The 18,255-nt window shown below is 58.4% G+C and overlaps 1 protein-coding gene across 1 annotated transcript; it reads left to right on the forward strand.

Annotated features, from left to right (window-relative positions):
• Positions 1-2,598: 2,598 nt before the first annotated feature.
• Positions 2,599-18,243, forward strand: ROBO3 (roundabout guidance receptor 3). Its single transcript, XM_022560286.2, is given in 28 exon segments — positions 2,599-2,758; positions 5,777-6,103; positions 6,461-6,618; positions 7,106-7,226; positions 7,323-7,461; positions 7,785-7,912; positions 8,194-8,318; positions 9,475-9,646; positions 9,849-10,054; positions 10,273-10,354; positions 10,659-10,824; positions 11,010-11,176; positions 11,699-11,823; positions 12,013-12,238; positions 12,456-12,577; positions 12,836-13,007; positions 13,103-13,288; positions 14,093-14,116; positions 14,207-14,249; positions 14,452-14,591; positions 14,872-15,066; positions 15,236-15,374; positions 15,544-15,756; positions 16,137-16,285; positions 16,730-16,840; positions 17,052-17,219; positions 17,704-17,894; positions 18,232-18,243. Coding segments are annotated over 28 exon segments (4,167 nt in total).
• The last annotated feature ends 12 nt before the right edge of the window (positions 18,244-18,255 follow it).

Genomic DNA, 18,255 nt, shown 5'->3' on the forward strand with positions numbered 1-18,255 from the left:
GGGAGAGTATTCTAGAGATACAGAGAAGTACAAAAAAGGAAAGAGAAGAAACAAGAACAAAAAGTGGGGAGAGAGAAAAGAGTATTGAGAAGGAGTGAGGCGTAGAAGAGGGACAGGAGATTTGGGCCAGGAGAGTCTCGGAAAGGAAGAGAGTGGCCCTACTTTGTCCAGCCTCCAAACCCAGAATGCCAGGGATTAGGAAGCAGCCTTGCCCATGGGCTGAGTTGCAGCCTCCGCTCAGGGAACCCTGAGCAAATAGCCCTGATCCCCACATAAAGGGCCAATTAACTGCGCTGTCTCTGGGAACAAATCCGCTAACAGGGTGACAAGCCCCTAGACGCTGGCAGGCCCTGTGTTTGCTGAGAGGCCCACCGGGAGCCAATCAGGGGATTAGGAGGGGGCAGGAGCCACATGGTGGGATGTGGTTTCCTGTCTGCTGCAGCCCTCCCTGCCCCAGAGCAGGGCTGGTGCCAGGACGCCGGATTTCTGTCCTGGTTCATCCTCTGACGTGATGGAACCCAGGTCACCTGGGTGGGTCAGCAAGGAGGGGAGCAGAGGGCTCCTGAACCGGGAATCTGAAGCATCAGAGCAGAGCAAGTAGTCCAATTTCTCCTTAACGGATGGGCAAACAGGTCCAGAGTGTGAAATCTCACTGGCAAATATAGGATTGGGACGTCTGGGTTCGTCATTCCTGAAGGGATTGATTTCTGGTGGGAAAATCTAACCCTTATCACCTCTCTTATCTGAATGCAGCCTCGTCCTGGAACAAGGATCAGACGTCAGGTCCTATCTCTTAGTAACTGGTCCTTGAGAAAGAATGTCACCAGCTCCTCTCCCACCTACCCCAATTTAAGGTCCGCTGGGGTTTAAGTCGTTTGTGGGGCGCCAGATTCCTAGTCCAGCAAGGACAGACGGGGTGCTGAAAGAACAGCTCCTAGGGCGCAGCCTCCGGTGGGGCACGCCCTGCCCCACTGCCCCGCCCCGCCTCCGCCCTTCTTGCTTCTGGCCTGGCGAAGTCACGCGCAGAGCTGAGGCGGGGCGGGGGGCCGTAGAAGGCACCTAAACGTCCGTTCGTTTGAGGCCCCCGAGGGCTGCTCTGAGGATTGAGGGAGGAGTTTGGGGACAAGCCCCCACCCTTTGACTAAGTCTCTAGTTCACTTGAGCGCTGCCTGCCTGAAATACCCAACTCCTGACTTCGCTTACGATGGGGTCTACGTCTGTGTAACACCCACCCCTCAGGATGTTGACCTGTTCACCCGCCTCCTCCCACTTCGGAAGCAGCCACTCCTCAAAGGTGATCTCCTCACACGGAGCCCTCCGGTTGAACCAGAACCCCACCATCAGCAAGGCCTTAGCTCAGATAGGCCCGGGTCTCTCTTCCCCTGACACCCCAAGGCCACCCCTAGCCTAGGAAAGTGTGTGTGTGTGTGTGTGTGTGTGTGTGTGTGTGTGTGTGGAGGGGGGCGACTGGGAGATCTTCAGGTACAAAGAACGCCAGAAAAGCCAGAAGCAGGCGGGTGGGGGGGTGTCGTGTCCCCTCCCCCTAAGGAGGATCGTTATCAAGTTTGAACTGATTTGAGCGAGTCTTCCCTCAACCCCATGTCTTCTCTTGCACTTGCCTTTACAGGAACAATATTGCTCTCTTTGTCTTAGCCCCAGCCTCCCTGGCTCCCCTTCAGTCTCCTCCGAAAGGTGAGACAATTTAATAAAATATGTCAGAGCAAAGTAATGCAAAAGCATGCCGATAGATACGAGATGCCTGGGTTTCCCTGGGCTTTCCGCCTCCAGTTTTATCCCTGTTGAGTATCCTCAGGAACTACTAGATTAGTGGTGCGTCTGGGGCAAGGACTCCCCGGTCAAGACGCGCCACCTCATCCCCCGGTCTCTCGGCTGCAAACCAGGCGACTGCTGGGCAAAGGGGTGGACGCACCGCGGAATTATTCTCCGCCCACTCCCAACTCCCGCCCCAAACCACGCCAGCCGTCCGCACTCCCGCAGCAAAGCCCGGGGACTTGGGAGGAAGTGGAAGCCAGGACTCGGAGAGCTAGAGGAACGGTCTGGCCCTTTGCCTCAGTTTCCTAAAAGAGGAAAAGAGAGGAGGGATTCCTCCTTTGAAGTCAGGCAGAAGGGCAGAGTCCGAAAGAGCCTCATCCCTCATCTTGGGTGCTTTGAGAAAGGAGGGAAACTCTCCCGAGGTGTCCAGAACCGACGCGGGACTCGGGGCGCGGGGCGGGGACTCCGCATCTCGCGCGCGACGCGACTCTAGTCTCTGGCCCTGCTAGTGGCCGTCGGGGTGGGGGTGGGAGGGTGGAAGGCGGCGGATTAATCCCTTAATTACGCGGTGATCCGCGTGGCACCTGCTTTCTGCCCGCCCAGCTCCCGGGGGACCCGGGCACGGGGGGGTGGAGAGAGAAGGACGAGGGAAGGAGGAGGGCACGCGGAGGCACGCGCGGTACCCAGGCGCGCCGGCAGGAGAGCGGCACCGTGGCTGGGACAGCGCGCAGAAGCTGTAGAGGGGCTTACGGCTCCCGGCCCGCGGGTCTCAGACCCAGGGGCTGGGCCCCGAGCCCCCAGCCCCGGTCCCAGTCGGGTCGCGCCATGCTGCGCTACCTGCTTAAAACGCTGCTACAGATGAACTTGTTCGCGGACTCCTTGGGCGGGGACATCTCCAACTCCAGCGACCTGCTCTTTGGCTTCAACTCCTCGGTGGCGACGCTCAACCAAAGCCAGCTGACCCCCGGCGATCCTTATCTCAACGGTGAGACCCTGCCCCACGGGGACTTCGGATCCAGGGATGCGGTAAGGTGGGAGGGCGGCGTGGACGGGGAGTCCAAAGCGCTCCTGCCCCAAGGTGCGGGACCCAGCTACGCCCTCCCGCGCCTCCCGGGTGGTGGGGACCAATGGATAGTTTGGGGCTTAAAGCACCTGAGTGGGGATATCGGCAGGAGGTCGAGGGCTTGGGAGGAGTTGGCAGCTGATTCCACCACTCCTCTCCTCCCCAACCGATGCCCACGGCCACCCCAGGTGAGAAGAACCGGAGTAAGAGAGGCCGGGACCCACAGCACGGAGGGTAGAGGAGGGGGCGCGGTCGCTGGAGGGCCTGGGCCAAGCCGGGCCACTCGGTGACCCACCCAGGTAACAGGTTTCCGTTCGGGACCCTAAGTTTTCCAAGAACTCACTTAGGACGAGGGTGATGACGCCAAAATGTTAAATGTGTTTGCTACAGAAGGCGACAGAGGCGGCGACCATTTCAGGGAAACTTAGAAGTTTGCCCGTCAGAGGTAGAACTCACCGCCGGCTCACCCCGGCAGAGCTGCGGCGGGCGGGCAGCGCTGGCGGGGAGGTCATTACCGCTAATTACGGTGATTAATAAATGATTGAGACAGCGCGCTTTCCCCTTGCGCTGCGGGGAGGCGGCGAGAGTAGATCTGCCGGAGCCTGGGGAGAGGGCCAATTGCGCCCCCTGCCGGCAGCGTCGGGAACTCCCGCAGCCCTGAACGACTTTGCTGTTGATCCCCCTCTGGGCACAGCCTTCATCCCTCCGCCTCTACCCGCTCGAATCTACCAGCACCGTGCTGGGGACTCCAAGGTGGCAAGAAAGGAGACCCAGGCAATGGATGTGTGTTTGTGAGTGGGGTACTCCAGGTGCTGGGGGAGGAGCGCCAGAGCCTCATTAGCATGGTCATTAGCTATTCATTAGCTGCTGTCGAAGCATCTCCTGACACCGGGAATGACAGGGAAGAAATTCCAGGGAAAGGACGCCTGCAGCTGTGTCTACAGGAATTAGGGGGAAAGAGCCGATGAGAAGGGTGTGGTTTGTATGGAGGGAGCAAGGAGGAAGGAGATGGGGAATGAGATGGGATTCTCCAACCTCGTGACCCTCTTAGATTCCCAGGAGGTTAAGCACAGAGCCCTTCTCACGGACACCCCAGACGCGCCTCTGCTCCCCCAGCGCTCTTACAGTGTTTACACAACACATCGTCTCATTCAAACTCGAAAATTCAAGGAGGTGCGTTGATGGTCACATTTTGTGACTGAGAAAACAGACTCAGAGCGGATGGATAGTATCCTAATGGTCACGAAAGCAACGTAAAGCTTGGCAATAACAAACCAACTTCCATTACACCCAAAGGCCATGTGAAGGGGGGAAAGGGAATTTTGGGGCCTGGAAGAATCTGATTCAGGTAGAGACTGTAGAGGTCAAGATAAGGTAAGGTGAGCCAGGGAGGAAGAGCCCTTAACTAAAGGTAGAATAGCCATATTCATGGAGTCTTCTTCCAAGTGCTTTACATACACTCTGGTCTTGTGACAACCCTATCACCAGTGCCACATTACAGGTAAAGAAACTTCGACCCAGACAAGTTCAATAATTCGCCCTAGTTCTGACAGCTAGGAAGTGTCAGCGTCTGAGATTCCAGCCCCGGTCGGTTCCACGACACCCCTTGAGCTCTTATCCACTCTAGGGTCGCTCACGGGGGGTCTGGTCTGCCTAAACGGGGACTGGAATGGGATGGAGGAGAAGAAACGAGTGAGAAGCAGAGGTTTCCATCTGAAAGGGAGGAAATCGAGAAAAATTCCTTCCTTCCCTAAGTGGGAGGGAAACCGATCTTCTTGTCCCTAACCAGTTAGATACCCTCTCCCCAGGATAGCAGCAGCACGGGGCAACCCGTGCAGCTTTGTCTCCACTAGAACTTCTTAAGAGCCGGGGCTGAGAAATGAAACCCAATCCCGTACAGAGAGGCTGGAAGCAAGAGGTCCCCGCGGATTTTGGAACTGGGGGTGGGGTGGGGCGTTGGGGGAGGGGGCGGGGGCGGGAGGCAGAGAACAGAAGCACGGGGCTGTCCCTGGTTATTTTAGGACACCAGGTTACGCGAGGCGGCAGCGACGCCTACTGGCCATAGGTTACAAATCCACTTTTGAAGAATCTGGGGGTGGGCGTCTGAGCTCAACCCGTTCGAGGATCCTGGATCCCAAACTGCAGAAGAAGCGAGCAGAAATCTGTAGGCCAAGTGAGGGGCAGGAGTAGACATGCGGGTGAACGGATCTGAGTGACCAAGGAAAGTGAGGAATTCCTCTCTCAATGATTCTTAGCCTTTCTTAACTATATCAACCTGTAGAATAATCTGTAGAAAACTATGCCCTCTTAGAAAAGGAGCGTTACTCACTATTCCACCATCATTTGCGTTCAATTCCCGTGACTTCACAGGACCCAGAAACGTGATTATCTGTGGGGTGTCAGTAAGAGGGCACTGTGCCTATTCACGGGCTCCAGGATAAGGAGTCCTAGCCCTCAGCCCATCATTCACTTCTTCCCTTTCCTAAGCGGGGGGCCCCAGGCTGGGCCACAGTCTCCATATCGCTGGTCCGGGACCGCGCGGAGGCGAAGAACAAATTGTCGGCGCTGGTGCACCGCTTATGGTTGTTCACAGGTCTGTGAACCAGCGCGGGTGGGGGACTGAAAACCAGTCGGCTAGAGGCGCGGTCTACTTGCCAAGCCGTGGCCCAGTCACTCTGCACTTCAACTTGGCAGGAGGCTGGCGTCGTTAGCCGGCCTAGAAAGCCGGCCTAGGAGCAAGTGTCCAGATTCCTCTACTGATCTGCCTGTCCGCAGGCATCTTCTTTCCAGCCTAAGAACGTGCGGGGCACCTGTCCCGAAGGAGATACTCGACCCTACACACAGAGAGGGTGGGCAGGAGGGGATCTTTCTTCTCTCTGGAGATTCGATCTTTCTCCCGGTTTCCGGGTCTGAATGCTCTGCGCCCCCCACCCCCCTCAGGGTCAAAGGTCGGGCCGGAGGACGCGATGCCGCGCATCGTGGAGCAGCCGCCAGATCTGCTGGTCTCCCGAGGCGAGCCGGCCACGCTGCCCTGCCGCGCGGAGGGCCGGCCGCGGCCCAACATCGAGTGGTACAAGAATGGGGCGCGCGTGTCCACCGCGCGCGAGGACCCGCGCGCACACCGCCTGCTTCTGCCCAGCGGCGCTCTCTTCTTCCCGCGCATTGTGCATGGGCGCCGCGCGCGGCCGGACGAGGGTGTCTACACTTGCGTGGCGCGCAACTACCTGGGAGCGGCGGCTAGTAGAAACGCCTCTCTAGAAGTGGCAGGTAGGAGTCTCCTGGTTGCTTCCAGAGCCTCGGGAAGGCGGGAGGGCACCGGGTAATCCCATCCAGAGCTAGGCCCAATCTCAACCCATGCAGCAGCTTCCCTTTGGGACTAAGACCTTTGGTCTCTAAAGCCCTCGCTTTGGTCGGATGAGGAAGTGGGCCTGGTGTTGTCGCAACCCGGGAAGAGTTCCGGTCTGCGGTCTGTGGTGATCCACCTCTCCCCAAAACACTTTCCTGTGTCCTCACCCAGTTATGTCACCCCACACCCTATTTATTCCCCTGGTGGTCATTCATTCTCTCTCTCTCTCTCTCTCTCTCTCTCGCTCTCGCTCTCGCTCTCGCTCTCCCTCTCTCCAGTCCTCCGCGATGATTTCCGGCAGTCTCCTGGGAACGTGGTGGCGGCCGTGGGGGAGCCCGCGGTAATGGAATGCGTGCCCCCCCGCGGCCACCCAGAGCCTTCCGTGTCCTGGAAGAAGGATGGTGCTAGACTCAAGGAGGAGGAGGGAAGGATCACGGTGAGGGGTGGGGCCACGGCTGGGGATCCGACCGGGAGCCAGGGTCGGGGCCAGGGACATCCTGAGGGGCGAAGCCCTAGGCTAGGGGTCTGGGACATGTGTCAGAGGAGGAAGGCCTGAATCTAAAGGTCTTGGAGGGGCGGGGGGAAATGACCTGGAGGCGATAAAACAAGAGATTTGAAATTGGGGTATTAGCTAACCAGAGGCTGAGAGTCAGCTACTGAGTGGGGGATAAATCAGCAGAGGTAGGACGGAATCAGTGTAAGAAGGTCGGGATTATGATGCCCCAGGGACTGGTGGGAGGTGGTCTGGGCTGTGGGAGAAATGATCCACTTGAGCCCCCACCTTGCGCAAATCACTCAAGGATTCCTTATGTGATAAGTGGGTCAAATTCACTGGTCTTCTTCATTGGCTTGCTGTGAGGATCAGATAAACAAATATGCTTTGATGGCTATAAAGGATCAAGGTTTCCGTTATTGCTCTGCAGTTCCGTGGAGGGAAGCTGATGATGTCACATGCGCTCAAGAGTGATGCAGGGATGTATGTGTGCGTGGCCTCCAACATGGCAGGAGAACGGGAGAGTGGGGCGGCCAAACTTGTGGTCCTGGGTAGGCACGTGGGGTTTTGGAGTCATGGGAGTGTGTAGCCTGGGGAGGGAGGAACTGAGCAGACCTCCTGACCACTCAGTCACTCACCCTGCACAGAGCGTCCCTCATTCCTGCGTAGACCAGTGAATCAGGTGGTCCTGGCTGATGCCCCCGTGGACTTCCCATGTGAGGTGCAGGGGGATCCCCCGCCTCGTCTACGCTGGCGCAAGGAGGATGGGGAACTGCCCACAGGCAGGTGAGAAGCCCCCTCCTACTGCCTGTAAGGAGACCCAATCAGCTCAAGAACATACCCAGCCCTAGAAAACTGGGGCGGGGGGTGGGGGGAAAGGAAGGCAGATGCCTCTCACTTGCTGGCACAGAGAAGTCTGTTCCCCAGAGCCCGTGGCCCCTGCGCTAACCAGTCCCCACCTCCGTTCATGGGTCCATGGGTAGCAGCTTCTGTCCCTGTTGAGGTCTACCTTGTCCTTATGTACCCTGATCCCGGTGTCTGTCCTGGGGTGGGTGAGAAAGGGTCTGTAGCTGTGGCCAATCCAGCCTGGGGGGTGGGGGGTGGAGCAGGTATGCGATCCGGAGCGACCACAGCCTTTGGATCGGGCGTGTGAGCGCCGAAGATGAGGGGACTTACACCTGTGTGGCGGAAAACAGCGTGGGCCGCGCCGAAGCATCCGGCTCCCTCAGTGTTCACGGTGAGGGCCCCACCTGGGACTGCCTGCAGCAGGGATGAGACGAGGGAAGACGGAGGATGGGTGGAGGTGGAGAATGAGGAGAAAGGACAGAGCAGGAGATATGAGTGCATCCCCTGAGACTTCTGGAAGGAGAGGAAGGATGGGAAAGCTAAGCAGGCTTGAGCAAAAGACAGACATCTGCTCCTGCTTAAGCCAAGCTCAGGCGTCTCTCTCCTGTTCCCTCTGTCCCCCTTCTTAGTACCCCTGACTCCCTGTTCCTTTATCTCCCCTCCCCTTCCCAGTCCCACCCCAGCTGGTGACCCAGCCCCAGGACCAGATGGCGGCTCCTGGAGAGAGCATAGCTTTCCAGTGCGAGACCAAAGGAAACCCCCCGCCTGCCATCTTCTGGCAAAAGGAGGGAAGTCAAGTAGGTGGCCAGCTCCACAGGCCTTCCCACCAGCTTCTCCTCTGGGTCTCAGCCATCCTCCTTCTACATTCTGCAAACTTCTCTCTGGGGTTCAGTCTTAGCTTTCCTTCCAGAAACCTGTGCAAGTTATTTGGGAGGATTAAATAAGATAGTGAATATAAAAGGCCTGGAACATATGATAATATGTTTTGGTGGTAGGGAAGAGTCCTGTATGGTAATTTCTTGGAGAATCTTTCTGTTTTGGGCAAGGCTGTCCTGAGGATGTAGCATGATCCAGTTAGATCCTTCCTCCTCCCCACGCCTGGGGTCTGGGCTTTAACATTCTGCTCCGGAAAGCGAGTACTGTACCAAAGCTGCTCAGGGTAGAACATTACACGCTTTTCTAATTACAAAGGACTTCCACCAGGGGGAACTCACAGACACCCCTCAACCTCAGCAAACAGATCTCAGCATATAGAATTGGAATGAACATGAACTGAAGTTACAACACAAGTAACTCCCTCCAAGGGAAGGGTGGGAATTTTGCTACTGGGAAACAGGGTCAGTAGAATAAAATAAGTCTCATTAACCCCATCCCACTGGGAAACCAGGCCACCCACTGCCTCGTTGCAAATCCACAGCCACAATTTTCCAACATCTTCTCTAGCACTGGGGACTGCTGCATTTTAATTAGATTCTTAAATGAATCAAAATGCTGATGGTAGTAGAGGGTGGGAATAGGTGTCAGTCAGGGGCTCAGCATGGTGCCATTAAAACCTGCTTCCCTACCTTCTGTGTGTCTAACGTAAAACGTTAAAGCCAGAAAGAAGGGGAAAGTACTTAACATTTATCATCCAATGTATTGAAAGAGTTTCAGGTCATCACTTGACTGAATCCTCATAAGTATCCTCTAAGAGTCAAATTTGGGGAAATTGGGGCTCAGGAAGGCTTGCTCAGTTTCCTGACTGGTAGAGCCGGGATGTGCACCCCCCAAATCATCTAATAAAACTCCCTTATTCTTGTGAATAGGGTTAACTAGTTTGCCTAAGGTCACAAAACTGGCTTGGGACAGAGTATGAACTAGAAGCTTAGGAATTCTCTGGGTCCTGGGGTTGGTGAGAATGGGGAGCTCTCCCTGCCAGCTGCCAGGTGGCTTGGTTGCTTGCTCTGTCCCCAGGCCCTGCTATTCCCCAGTCAGTCACTTCAGCCCACGGGGCGCTTCTCAGTCTCTCCCAGAGGCCAGCTCAGCATCGCTGAAGTGCAGAGCGGGGATGCTGGCTACTACGTGTGCCAGGCTGTCAGTGTGGCCGGCAGCATCTTGGCCAAGGCTCTCTTGGAGGTGAAAGGAGGTATGAGACATGTCCTTGAAGTTTGGAAATCAGGTACAGAAGCCACTAATAGATGGCTGATCCCACACAGACAACAGATGGTTATGGAAGCCCCCCTGCAATATCCAGGGGAGGGGAAGTGAAGGAGCAGAGATGAGGACAAGGGGCTGGTTGCCTGAACCCAGGACCCTCGCCTGAGGTGCCCAAGTTCTTCCTCTCTCAGCCTCCCTGGATGGGCTGCCTCCCATCATCCTCCAGGGACCAGCCAATCAGACGTTGGCACTTGGCTCCTCTGTGTGGCTGCCATGCAGAGTGACTGGGAACCCTCAACCTAGTGTCCAGTGGAAGAAGGATGGGCAGTGGCTGCACGGGGATGACGTCCAGCTCAACCTAATGGCCAACGGTACCCTGCACATCGCCAGTGTGCAGGTGAGTCTCACTCCTGGGGCCCAAGTAACTGAGAATGGCCACGTGGTCCACATGCCCAACTCTAGTACCTGCTGCAACTTGAACTCCACCTCTGCCCCTCTGCTCTCAGACCACCTAGAGTGGACAGCATCCTCCCCATCCTTCTGTATACCCACCTCCACTCCTTCGCCCTACCTTGCTCCACTCCCAGTTTGCCAGTCCTCCACCCTCTCCTGCAGGAGATGCACATGGGATTCTATAGCTGTGTGGCCAAGAGTTCCACAGGGGAGGCCACCTGGAGTGGCTGGCTTAGGAGGCGGGGTGAGTTTTTCCTTTGTTCCCTTGTTTTGCCAGCATCCTTCTCCAAACCTGCTTCAAAGGTGGCCAGTACCTCCCCAAACCCCAGGACTGATTTTATCTTCCAAATGCCATGGCCATGGTGGTGGGGAAAAGGAGGACAGAAGTGGTGCCCTTGAGAGGCACAAGTGAGCAGGGGTTAGTTCACTATGTCCCCCCTCCACCATCACCACTGTCACAGCGCCACAGCTCCTCTGGGAAGGAGGAAGGTTACGCTGGGGCCATCTTTTCCCCATCCTTCTACTCAAAGATTATCTCCTCACTGCAGAAGACTGGGGAGTATCACCAGACCCCCCTACAGAACACAGTACCCCTCCGGGGCCTCCCTCGCAACCAGTGGTCACTGACATTACCAAGAACAGCATTACCCTGGCCTGGAAGCCTAACCCACAAGCTGGGGCCACAGTCACTTCTTATGTGATAGAGGCCTTCAGGTAAGGAGAAGGTTTTGAATGCAAACATGGAAAGTTACAAGGAGGGGCCCCTGTGTCCTTAAAGGCTTTGCTGTTGTGGCGAGAGGTTTGCCAGGGTGAGGAGGTAGTAGGGGGTGACAGAGAATGGATGAGATGAAATAGACAGGTTGGGCTCGGACAGCTCTGTCACCTCATTCTTGTTGTAGCCAAGCCTCTGGCAACATGTGGCGGACGGTGGCAGATGGTGTGCAGCTGGAGACACACACCGTCAGTGGCCTGCAGCCCAATACCATCTACCTGTTCCTGGTGCGAGCCGTGGGAACCTGGGGCCTCAGTGAGCCCAGCCCCGTCTCCAAGCCCGTCCGCACCCAGGGTAAGGTCAGGGTCTCTGGATCACGGGTATTACGTGCAACATGGCAGAGCACCCCTCCCCGCAAACCATAGCACCTGCCTGGTTCCAGGTCTGTCCTGGTGGCCCGGCCTGGAATAGGTGGTCATGCTTCCCTTTCACTGAGGGAACAAGAGAAGAGGAGAGAGAGAAAGAGAGGAAGATTGATTCAGTCATCTTGGTAGCTCCTCACTTCTGAGGCTTTACCCACAGAAAACACAGATTATAAGTAGAAGGAAACTTGGAGGGTCATCTTCATGTGAGAGATGAGGAACAGGGCCTTTAAAGGGTGCATATGTAGCCATGCAGAAAGAATACTCATGTTAGCTGGACACCCTGGCCCACCTCTGGAAGCTCTTCCCCTGACCAGCCTGTTCCTGACCCTGGAATGTGCTCCGAAGTACTAAGTAGTGGTCTGTGGGGCAGGGCAGAGGTGGAACACACTCACACTCTCAGTCCGACTCCCTGTCCCGGTGGCCCCTGCTGAGTGGGCTCTTTGGTCAATAGACAGCAACCCATCCGGGCCAGTGGAGGAGGACCCGTGGAGAGGCCAGCGGGGACTGGCTGAAGTGGCTGTGCGTCTGCAGGAGCCCGTAGTCCTTGGGCCCCGGACCCTGCAGGTGTCGTGGACTGTGAGTGTGGCCTAGGGATGAGGTTAAGGGCGGAGATGATGATGGGGGACAAAGGGGCCTCCAAGAATGGGTATGGGAGAGTGCGAGGTGAGTGGCTGGGGAAGATGGGTGAGTGGAGGAGGGGCTGGGACTGGAGGACTTGTGTGGCTCCAGCTCTCCCCCTGGTGTGCTTTGTCCTGTCTCCCACAGGTAGATGGCCCAGTCCAGCTGGTACAAGGTTTCCGGGTGTCTTGGAGGGTAGCAGGTCCTGATGGGGGAAGCTGGTCAGTGCTGGACCTACAGTCGCCAAGCCAGCAAAGTACTGTGCTAAGAGGACTCCCCCCAGGGACTCAAATTCAGATCAAGGTTCAAGCTCAAGGCCAGGAGGGGCTGGGGGCTGAAAGCCCCTTGGTGACCAGGAGCATTCCTGAGGAGGGTAAGGGGGTGGGGCCCAGAGCTGATGGGTGGACAAGAGGGAAGAAGGAGTGGGGGAGGATGAAGGTTTGCCTGGGGAGAGCAAGGAGCCGGTGGGAAGGGGGGATGCATCTCACTTCCCTAAGATGTTAGAACTGGGAGGATGAGGAAGGTTGGGGCAGGAGGGGCAGCTTGCAATGACGTCTGTGTTCTTCTCACCATGCTCCACCCTGGCCCAGCCCCCAGTGGTCCCCCCCAGGGAGTGGCAGTGGCCTTGGGGGGTGACGGCAACAGCAGTATCACTGTGTCTTGGGAACCTCCGCTCCCCTCCCAGCAAAATGGGGTCATCAAGGAATACCAGGTGCAGGGGTTGAGGAGGTGGGCGGGCTGGGGAGTGGAGGGAGTGGGAGGATGGAGGCGTTAGGATTCGGGAGGAGGGAACCTAGGACTGGCTCTGGGACTGGAGACGAGGCTGGGGGAAGAGGAGAGAGGTTTCAGAGTGCCCTCTCTGAATTGAATTACGCCCGGCTAAGCCCTTTCTACCATTCAGAGCTTCAAGTTTCCCCGTGAGGCCAGAAGCCACTTCTGAATCTCTAAACCCGGGTCTCGGCCTCCCCAGATCTGGTGCCTGGGCAATGAGAGCCGCTTCCACCTCAATCGGTCCGCGGCAGGCTGGGCGCGCTCGGCGGTGCTCCGGGGACTGCTGCCCGGTCTCCTCTACCGGACCCAGGTCGCGGCGGCCACCAGCGCGGGCGTGGGCGTGGCCAGTGCCCCAGTGTCGGTGCAGCTGCGTGAGTCCGGAGGGGGTGGGAGGGCGGGGCTGGGAGTTAAGGGGGGTCCTGGGGTAGCGGTGCCTCTACTCCCCTCACCTCTCTGACCCCCACAGCGTCTCCGCCGGAACTGGAGCCTGGGCTCGAGGCGGGCCCAGGGCTGGCGGAGCGGCTGGCGAGGGTGCTGCGGGAGCCCGCCTTCCTCGCGGGCAGCGGCGCCGCCTGCGGGGCGCTGCTCCTCGGGCTCTGCGCCGCCCTCTACCGGCGACAGAGGCAGCGCAAGGAGCTCAGTCACTACACGGGTGAGAGCCCGGCCCGGGGGCAGCGCGAGAGGCGGGGCACAAGGGCGTCGCGGAAATGGAAAGGCGGTCCTTGGAGTGGGCGGAGCCTGGAGATCCCGCCCCCCCAGGGAGGGAGGCGGGGAGGATGGAAAGAGAGGAGGAGGGGCTCAACAGCTCCCGGAGCGGCGTCGGGCGAGGGGTCGCACGGGAACTCAGCCCCTTGGACAGGGGCCGGGTGCCCAAGATGGAACCGACAGCTGTCGGGACCTGGGCTTGGGGGGTGGGGTGACGGGGAAGATCGGGGCCCAGAGGGGGCGGGGCGGGACCTGAGTTTGCTGAGAGGAGTGAGATTTGTCCTTAAAATGCCTCGGGAAGGAGCAGGCTTTGCGGTCAGCCTCAGTAGAGAAGGGGCAAGTCTGGGGGGCGGGGGGCGGAAACTCACTTCCTGGGGGTCGGGGGCTGGCAGAGGGAGTGTGGCCAGGATCCCAGGCGATAAATTGTCAGGCGGGGTCCGGATGGAAAGGGGTGACCCGCTGAAAGGAGGAGACTTGAGTTCTGCTTCTCCCTGGGAAGGGGCGTGTCCGGAGAGATGCGAGGTCTCTTAGTTCAGAGGTTTTCAATCTTCGCTACCAGGATTCACTTGGGGAGCTTTAGAAAATTACTGATGCCTGAGTCGCACCCCTAGGAATTCCGATGAAATTGGTCCAGGGTACAACCTGAGTGGTGGAATTAGGACCAGGCCCAAGGAGTGGACCAGAATATGGATATTTCTGACTTTTCTCCCCATTTCCCCTCTTCTTTCCCTCACGGGTTCCTTTTCGGAAGCCTCCTTTGCTTACACACCTGCAGGTAAGACATCTCTGCCCCCGGGGTGGGGGGGGGCGGGGTTCGGACCCCAGGTAGCCGCGCTTCTCACACTCTCCCCGTCGTCTTCCCCAGTGTCCTTCCCACACTCAGAGGGCCTGTCGGCAGCCAGTTCCAGGTAGTTCTCTTAGCTCCTCTCCCCAGGATGAGACCACGCCCTTCGTCCCAGGCCCAGCTGCCTCCCCGTGCTGACCTCCGCCCTCCTCTCACCGCCATACTCACCGTTACTGTCCTCCAGCTCCCATTACCCCTGCCTCCCTTACTTCGCTGGCCTCTTCAGGCTCTCTGAAGGTCCCCAGCGTTCACCTGCTGTCCCTCAGGCCACCAATGGGCCTCGGCCCTGCTCCTTACCCGTGGCTGGCAGACTCGTGGCCGCACTCATCTCGCAGCCCCTCGGCCCAGGAACCCAGAGGAAGCTGCTGCCCCAGCAATCCTGACCCAGACGACAGATATTACAATGGTGAGGAGTTCTGCTTCCCTCAGGGGTACACCAGGAGGCCCTGCACCCTCTCTCCTCCCGACCGGCTGGGGCAAACTGAAGGGGGCCAAGGGGTCCCAGTCTTGCTGAGGCTGTGTGATCCTTGGGAGGCTGTGAGTGGGGGGAGCCTCTCTCATGCCTTACCTTTACCCCGGATTGGGATAGGGGAAGAAGTGGCATCCCCTTGTGCCCTCCATTCTCCTGTTGTCCTCTATTTTTCTGGCCCGTCCCCTCCCCGGGCCTCCCTCTTTCTCCCCCTCAGAAGCAGGGATCTCCCTTTACCTGGCTCAGACGGCCCGGGGAGCTGCCGCCTCTGCTGAGGGTCCTGTCTACAGCACCATTGACCTGGCCGGCGAGGAGCTGCAGACCTTCCACGGGGGGTTCCCTCCACATCCCTCAGGGGAGCCAGGCGACTGGAGCCAGTATGCTCCTCCAGAATGGAGCCAGGGGGACAGTGGTAGGACTCCAGTTCCCAACACCCCCATTTTAGCCCTGAGCAGCATCTTCCCCAAAGAGTATCCTCCACCCTCCCTTCTGGGACCTAGCCCAGCACTCCTTTCTGACACGTCTCACCTCTGCCTCTTTCCTGCCTGTATCTTGCTGTGGCCCCATCCTGCTCTCCTCAGGAGCCAGGGGAGGCAAAGTAAAGCTTCTGGGAAAACCTGTACAGACGCCCTCTCTCAACTGGCCAGAAGTGCTGCCACCCCCGCCCCCTTCCTGTGAACTGAGCTGCCTAGAGGGGCCTGAGGAGGAGCTGGAGGGCCGGTAAGGATGCGCCTCGCCTGCAGATGCCCTGTACACATGGGACCAGCCCAGGGCCTCCTGTCGGCGGAGGGCAAAGATGCTGGGAGAAGAAGGGAAGGGGGCAGCGGAAGGCCAAAGGGAGGGTATGAAGCTACTCAGTCACCCCGCCCTCCTGCCTCTTTGCCCCCAGCTCAGAGCCGGAAGAGTGGGGCCCACCAGTGCCCGAGAGGAGCCACGTGGCAGAGCCCAGCACCAGCGGGGGGTGCTTGGTCCCTCCGTCCCGAGGGGAAACCCCCTCTCCCACACCTTCCTATGGACAGCAGTCCACAGCCACTCTTACCCCCTCACCTCCTGACCCTCCCCAGCCCCCCACTGACATTCCCCATCTCCACCAGATGCCCAGGTAGGGAGGTGTATAGTACCTTGCATGTTACAGGCCCTCCGTACATATCTATTCAGTGGGTGAATGGGTGGGTGACCAGATGGATGGATGAATCTGGGGCCCAGAGGTCTCATGGCTGTATCAGGGTGCAAGTGTGATTTGGGGAGAAATGTGGAGGCTGGCAAGGTCTCTCACTCCCGGCACTCATTGGAGGGACTCTGCAAGCTTCCTGGGGCAGTTCAAAGTTGGCTTTCCTCGTATTCCACGAGCATGGGAGCGTGTGGAGGACGGGCTGTGTCCTATTCATCTGAGTGTTAGGTTGATTGTTTAGCACGGTGCCTGGCACACAATAGGCACTTACTGTCCGTTGAGCAAACAAATGAAGCCTCATGTCATTGCAGGAGGGCGCCCCTTGGGCCAAGTTCCCCTCTCAGTGTATCCCAGCCCACGCTGAGCAGCCGTGAAGGGAGGCCTGCTGGCCTGGGTGCTGACCCCACGGCCCTCCATCACAGCCCCAGCGCTGCCGCTAATACAGCCAGCAGTGCCCCAGGTGAGTCTGTAGACCCCTCAACTGGCCTCCACCTCCCCACCCCCCGGAAGCTTGTTTCCCCTTCACCCTCAAGCCCCTTTCTTTTTTTTTTTTTTAAATAACTTTATTTATGTATTTATTTTTGGCTGCATTGGGTCTTTGTTGCTGCGCGTGGGCTTTCTATAGTTGCGGCGAGCGGGGGCTACTCTTCGTTGCGGTGTGCGGGGTTCTCATTGCAGTGGCTTCTCTTGTGGAGCATGGGCTCTAGGCGCGCGGACTTCAGTAGTTGTGGCGCACGGGCTCAATTGCTCCGTGGCCTGTGGGATCTTCCCGGACCAGGGCTCGAACCCGTGTCCCCTGCATTGGCAGGTGGATTCTCAACCACTGCGCCACCAGGGAAGCCCCTAAGCCCCTTTCTTGATCCACTCTCTTACCCGCTCCTACCCCCATCTCCCAATGCCACAGGGAGAACCCGGCAGGTGCCTGGGGAGATGACTCCTCCACTTCACGGGCCCCGTGCCCGAATCCGGAAGAAACCCAAGGCTCTTCCCTACCGGCGGGAGCACAGTCCAGGGGGTGAGGGGGCCGTGAGCCTGGGAGGTGGTGACAGTAGGGGAAGCAGGCAGATAACCAAGGGTGAGCTCTGCGGGTTGGAGGAGGGAGCGAGTGGACCCAAACCTTGGGCTGTTTGTTCAGCGCCCTCTGACGCCGGGGAGTGGGAGTCGGAGTGGGAGAAAGGCCCATATAGGGAGAAGCAGGAGAGCGCTGAAAACAGGTCTCTCCCCAGACTTGCCACCCCCTCCCTTGCCGCCACCGGAGGAAGAGGCAAGCTGGGCCCTGGGGCTGAGGGTGGCAGGCAGCATGTCCTCCTTGGAACGGGAGCGGGAACACAGTGGGGAGAGGAGAGTGGCGCAGGCCGGGCCCCTGGGGGCCTGGCGGGGCCCGCACCTGGATGGTAAGGAGGGCCCCTGCTGCACAAGAGGGTGGGCGCTGGGACTGGAGCCTAACAGGGTGGTACGGACCGTGCCACTGATGCACTCATTTTCAACCCAGCTCACCCCTGACCTCCAGCTGGGAGGAGGTCAACATTTGCTCAACATCAAAGACACTTGTCTCTTCAGCTCTCTTTGAGCAAAATCCCCTTATGTTCCCAAGTTGTATCCGTTCCCAGGACTGAAGCCCAGAGGAGAAAAGAGAGGGGGCCGGGCGCTCTGTCCCTCCTTTCCCAAGGCCCTCTCTGCGTGGGAGTTCCCCACGGGTTTCTGAGCACGTGTTATGTAAAGGCCATGGGCTGTGCGCTCTGCTTCTCCTCAGCCCCCCAGGATGGTCTGCCCTCAACTCTGCTTCCAGAGCTGGGATGGCGGTTAGGGGGGCACGGGGGCAAGCAGCGATGTTCTCCCCCTGCCTGGGCCCAAATGCCCCTCTGTCTCGTGCTGCAGAAGAGGCCTGGCTCCCCTACAGCCGACCAAGCTTCCTGTCCCGGGGCCAGGGCACCAGCACCTGTTCCACAGCCGGCAGCAACTCTTCGAGAGGCTCCGGCAGCTCTCGGGGCTCCCGGGGCCCTGGCCGGAGCCAGAGCCGGAGCCAGAGCCGGAGCTAGAGCCAAAGGCCAGGACAGAAGCGTGGAGAGGTAGGGGCTGGGGATGACAAAAAATGAGAGTGGAGGGCTAGGGAGCATGGGCCACGGGATGATTAAAACTAGGAAGGCAGAGAGGTCTTCTGGGGGAAGTGTCAAAAGGAAGGGACCCCGTGAGTAAGGAGGAAGAGAGGACTCCTGGAGCACAGGTGACAAAGGATGAAGACACATGACATAACAGAGGGGCCAGGCTCTGTAGGAGAGCTGGATCGGGAGAGAGGCTGACCAGAAATGAGGTGCATCCCCACTGGGTCCTGTTTGTCCTGACCAGCGCCTTGCAAACCAGCCTCTCTCTCTCTCTCTCTCTCTCTCTCTCTCTCTCTCTCTCTAGGAACCAAGATGACCTTTGATGAAC

The sequence above is a fragment of the Delphinapterus leucas genome, chromosome 7, assembly GCF_059928025.1.
Source record: "Delphinapterus leucas isolate spDelLeu-1000000601 "Yukka" chromosome 7, BTC_Dleu_Yukka2, whole genome shotgun sequence".
In the NCBI taxonomy this organism is placed as follows: Eukaryota; Metazoa; Chordata; class Mammalia; order Artiodactyla; family Monodontidae; genus Delphinapterus; species Delphinapterus leucas.